This window comes from Mizuhopecten yessoensis, unplaced genomic scaffold (genome assembly GCF_002113885.1).
Source record: "Mizuhopecten yessoensis strain PY_sf001 unplaced genomic scaffold, ASM211388v2 hete_36180576, whole genome shotgun sequence".
Taxonomy (NCBI): domain Eukaryota; kingdom Metazoa; phylum Mollusca; class Bivalvia; order Pectinida; family Pectinidae; genus Mizuhopecten; species Mizuhopecten yessoensis.
The window spans coordinates 270-5,918 of NW_018485908.1; the positions used below are offsets into that span (position 1 = coordinate 270).

The window sequence follows — 5,649 nt, forward strand, 5'->3', positions numbered from 1 at the left end:
TGATTCTACTTTTGAAGTATAAATTAATATAATTTCTACAAATTTTCCATCTTCAGACTTGTTTCGTTACTTAATACATGTAGAGTGTACTAGCTGCAGAACTTTGACTTTGTGCTTGTATCATTAATGTCTTTCTTAACTTTATCCCTGAAGATTTTCTAAAGGAAAGAATTATTTAAGTTCAGGAAAACCATAAAGAATTTCTTTTGTAAATTCTGTAATGCTTTTGGAAGCAAAATCTGAAGTCAAAAGATTATATTATAACTTTTGTGAAATTGGGGCCAGCTATAAGGTTATGAATGGATATCGTTAACATATTGACCCTTTACCAAGTTTAATGTTGGCTGTGATCACTCTGCTAACGCAAGTAGGAAATTTAATATTTCTTGGATTTCTATTCCAGGACGACAAAGACAAAGATGATTGTAAAAGTTTGCTGCTAAATGCTGATCGTATCCAAGTACTTAATGAGATTTACAACAACATAGAACAGATTTGGAAGGAAGCTAACTGTAAAGGTAACTAATGTCATATTCCTGATTCTCATGGTGGTCTCGTCAACCTAAAGACACATAATAAACTAACTTCATCAACCGACAGAGTAAAGTTCATAGAGATACATTGTATAGTAGGCTGATAAAACTACAAATGCCTCTCACATTGACTGTCAACTTTTATTACCAGCCTATAGATACATTTCATTGCTTAATCTGGATAACATTCATAACATCAACTGTACAGCTCTCATATGCAGTCAGCCCTTCACTAACAAAATCCATGTATGACACTTAGTTAATTTGTGTTGGAAATCAGATAGCAAAAACATTATATTGTATTCAATTAACTGGATAATTTCCTGTTGAAATACATTGTTTGAAATTAATGCTATAACAGCATTTTGGATTTACATCATTGCAAATTCAAGTTTGATTCATTGGGTGGTTGGTTGGCACAGTGTATTAATACGCTGAGCCTCTACAGTACTTATATATAGTTTCTGTTGCAGTAATTTTGGTTTTAGAACAGCTGTGATTTATGGATGTGTATGTTGGTACTAATTGCTGTAATATTATTACAGGATGTTTCAGAAGTGTGGCTGTAGATGTCAACGGTACAGTTGTCTATAAATACAGCAAAGACACAATGGAATTCATGGACAAATATAAAGTTGTGTCTACATGTCTACGCCACAATCCAGCTCAAGGGGTAACTATTGCAATTTTGTTTCAAGTCGTTAGTTTTACCATACCATGGGATAGCTTTCATATAAAATACATACAAATACGATAGCCGGTAAATGAATTTTAAGATGAAAATCTGCCTACATAATTCAAAATGAAGCCTATTCATAAGCACTACATATAAGTGTCTTCCCGGTCACCTCGACCAAATAAAACACTGTATGTGTGTATACGTATCTATAGATAAAATATGCTGTCATGTACACTGTATATGTGAATAAATAGTCATGATCTGTATAACCACACAATTGCTATGTACATGTAAATATAATACTGCCATCCATTTATGAAATAATCAAAACGTTTCATTTATAACTCTAGATAACAATTTCATTTCAATAAAGGAATTGGAATCCTTCTATAGCTATTTCTGGGGGTATGTTTAATTCTTTATGCTCTTTATTGATAAAATAGATGTGACCAACTTGTACACTACCTTTATGTTTTACAGGATGGCAACGATAGTGTGTGTGAGGTTTGTCGGGGAAATTACACACAGCTAAATTCTTTCTTCAAGAAAGTGCGAGCAGCTAAAAAAGATTCTGTGTGTATGGATCTTGTGGATATGGTAAGATACTGAATGATTGAATTTGTAAAAGCTATTTTTTTCAGCCAAGTTTTATTGCATTTCATTTGCGCTTGACAATCTTATTATCTTCACAACTTATGAACAAATAATAATTGAGTTATTCATGAGAAGGAAATATATTAAATTTTCTTTTTTAATTGAAAACCATGTTTATGTTTTCACCACTTTTTTCTAAAGAGAAAGTTTTCAATCTTTTAATTTTTCGTGTTATTGTGAGCTGCCTGTGCTGACTAGATTTGTATTTCAGATGAACTACACACGCCTGATGTGGGGTCAGCAGCTTCACTGCTCCCGACACTCCCCTGATGATGCTGTAGTGGTCGTTATAGCAGTGGCTCTCCTCGCACTGCCAGTAGTCTTCTATGTTGGAGCCAGGTACTTCGTAGTGAGGACTAAAAGAAAACTGATGCTGCGTACGTATATATATTTGAAGTTTTTCCTAACTTTCACATATTTCTCTCCCAGAACTTTATACTGATATAAAAGCAAAGATGGCCAACCCAACTTGCCTTTTTTTTTTTTTTTAAACATGTGGAAACCTTTTCATTCTCTTCTCAACCTAGCGTATTTAAACCAAACTATATATATACAAATGTAGTCCCCTAATAGCTTTAACTAGAGGTTTGGATTTGGGTATTATCAAGATCAAGGGTTTTGTTATCCGAAACCCATAAAAAATATACTCTTTGAACTTTTATTGAGTACATGTACTAAGTATATTGGAGCAATAGTGGATGCAGAGATTCATGGGAGAGCACCTGTCAAAAACTGCTGTGTAAAATACTTTATATAAGGTTTATTGTTATTAGGTAGTGACTTTAGGTAAGGACAAGTAAAGGGAGGTAATTGAGTCTATGGATGCGTATGTATTAAAACACAATGTCTATCACTGATAACTGGTCATGTAACAAATCAACCCTTACAATCAATGTGACAACACAGAATCTGGTGTAGGATGTGAATGAATCATATATAACCTTTCACTACACAATCTGATGTTATATTCAGTCCTTTTTTTGATCTTTGTTTTTTATTAGAAAAGAGAATGTCCCAGGTTGCTGCACAGACATTGTTTATTCGAGGAGCTGCCAGCAGTACTAGTAAAGATGATGAGGAAACACAGCTTTTATCTACCTCCTTCTCCTGACAGTGCTGAGAGACTGACCATTACAATACCAGAATGTGTTCACTTGAAAATCACTCCTGCCCTCCTAGAGGTTGTCAGTAACTGTTAATAGAAAGACTGTCAGAGTTAAATGCATCAATTGTCTACCACCTTCAGCTTTTATATTACAAAAATTAAGAGTTCTTGGGTATGATGGAGCTTGAAAAATTGCATTTTGAAAAGATTTTGCAAATATTTAATGTTGCAGATATATTTCCATTTAATATTGCTAGTCTACAAGCTGCATTTTGAATAGTAGCAAATAATTATCAAATGATAGTATTTTTATGTGTTAAACCTGGACTTGTGACTTTAAAATTAAACATTATTTATTTTACAACAATTGTAAAACAAGCTAAATATGAACATATATTAATCAGTCTTGTTGCCTGGATGGTAGTGTACTGGGATCTGAATGTGGGAGGAAACCAGCGTACTCTAATTGGTCGAGTAGGTGACTATATGTTTTTATATCAGTCAAGGAACTGAACCCTGACTGCCTTGGTGAAAGGCGAGTGCACTATCCGCTGTGCCATCCAACTCCTCTTGTGACATCCTTGATATTCCAAGGGGCTACACTCACTTACGATCTCCCCAGAGTGAGGATAGATTTATAATAATGAGAAGTGACTAGTGAATGGTGAATAGTGACTGGTGAATGATAATAAGTGACTCATGAATGATAATTAGTATTAAACTCTTTTTCTTTAGGGAAAAATGAATATTATTATCAACCTGAAAAAAATTGGGGGGGATATACATGTAGCCATCATGCAGGGTGTCTGTCCATCAGTCAGTATTGCTCGTCTGGATAAAAATATCTTGTATCAATCAGCATGCCTGTGGTCTTCCTCGTTGAGCTATATTATGAGATACCGGCCATAAATCATGGCAAAGGATCTTGCATCCGAAGAGCCTTTATTATTTTGTATTTAATCAATTTTTGAAGCAGATAATAAAACAGCTCTAGACTTATGTGATGGTAAAAATGATGTGATATGAACCTGCACTTCAGCTTGGTCAATATCACCTTTTCAGGTCTACATGACCTCATATAAGAGAGTATGAAACCGTATATACCTGATCATATTCACTTTCACATCAGTCTATAACTGTATAGTGACTGGTGTGTTGGGTGCTGAAGGGTGAATGTACATTAGTGAAAGATGTTTATTGGTTGTTAGCGATGGACATTGAGTAAAGGATGTTTTGAATGAGAAAATGAAGAGTCCCTTGTTTACATTTAAGTTAGATTTAATTACTTAACATACATTTCCATTGCTGTTAATCTGTACATATTTGAGAGATAAACACACTGGAAAATTAGAAACTCTAATCTCAATTTCTCCTTCATAGAAAATTATCATACGCTACTGCTATTAATTAATATAAGGTCTGTACTACAATTCTATCTTTTGTATTCATTTCACATGTCCTACATACCTTCTGTTACATTTACTACAGCCCTGTTAATATCAATATGGTATGGTGCTATGTTTAAAACATGTAATTACATAAACTTGTTAACAATTGTGATTAGAAGTTTGTATCAATTCATCTCTGATAGGATTATAAGACTATTTCATGCCAAAGGGTGTAGGATAGGGAAATTCTATTCGAGATATTTTCAAATTGTTTTATCCAATTTGAAAGTCATGAGGGTGACATTTTTCTATCCCACACCCTGGGGCATGAAAGATCATCTCTCACTCATTCCACTTATCACCAAAATCAGCTCAGAAACCACAAAAAGGTTACAGCACCATGCATCAAAATGTTTCCCATTTTGGGACATCACATCCCGTTTGTCCCATTTTAACATCACACACCTTCAATGGGGTGTAGGATAGAAAGTTCTTTCACCCTTTTGTTACCCTGGGTAGTTATTCACATACACACTGGAATGAAAGAAAACAATATTCACTGTAGCACCAACACAATGCTGATTATGTACATTGAGAAATTCCTGTAGGCTCAGTCACTGGTGGAGCCTAAGCCCTGTTTCCACATTCTGATTACAATAAAATATTCTCATATCCTATAGAAATAAGATAGTGTAATCACCATGACATGTATTTTAAAAACATATTTCCGCTGTTGTCACATTATTATGGAGCTTTCCTGTGATATATATTATTTAAATTAAATGTTTTGTTTATCTCGTGAAATAGAGTAAGAAATGATTTTGTTCATTTCAGTTTCACATTTATTCATAATGTACATGTACACCTGTGTGTCTCTTGACAGAAGATACTTTAACCATCATCCAATACATGTGGCAGTACCTAACTTTGTATATGATGTGTTTTCTGTCTGAAATATGTAAAATAAAGTAAGGAAACGTTTTTATGTGTTGATTTCAATCTGATGCGTTAGCAGTGATTATGATTTAAACCAAAACATCATGTTTGTTGGGGTTCTAGTATAATGATCCAGTATATACAACTGAGTAGGGTAGGAGCTGAACAATATACGTCCATTACATGCCAAAGTAACATGCCAAGAATCCTCCCAATTCATTCTTGTATCAAAATGTATGAACACATAAAATGTAATAAAAAGAAAGTACATTTATACTACATTAATCTGTAAATGACTTATTTCTGAGATGTGGTGAGAGCACAGGTACTAGCCTCGTCTGTCAGTACACCTAT

General features: G+C 34.0%; 1 protein-coding gene across 1 annotated transcript; it reads left to right on the top strand.

Annotated features, from left to right (window-relative positions):
• Nucleotides 1-262: 262 nt before the first annotated feature.
• On the top strand, nt 263-5,340 carry LOC110445013 (osteopetrosis-associated transmembrane protein 1-like). Its single transcript, XM_021489372.1, has 5 exons — nt 263-518; nt 1,079-1,206; nt 1,693-1,809; nt 2,078-2,243; nt 2,868-5,340. Exons 1-5 carry the CDS (start codon nt 338-340, stop codon nt 2,975-2,977), a joined length of 702 nt encoding a protein of 233 aa, XP_021345047.1. The 5' UTR covers nt 263-337; the 3' UTR covers nt 2,978-5,340.
• The last annotated feature ends 309 nt before the right edge of the window (nt 5,341-5,649 follow it).

Bases quoted from the DNA above. Each gene is read 5' to 3' on its own strand.
- LOC110445013 (XM_021489372.1), top strand. From the start codon at position 338: ATGTTGGCTGTGATCACTCTGCTAACGCAAGTAGGAAATTTAATATTT. The intron at 1,207-1,692 runs GTAACTATTGCA...TATGTTTTACAG, and splicing joins GCCACAATCCAGCTCAAGGG to GATGGCAACGATAGTGTGTG. The intron at 2,244-2,867 runs GTACGTATATAT...GTTTTTTATTAG, and splicing joins TAAAAGAAAACTGATGCTGC to AAAAGAGAATGTCCCAGGTT.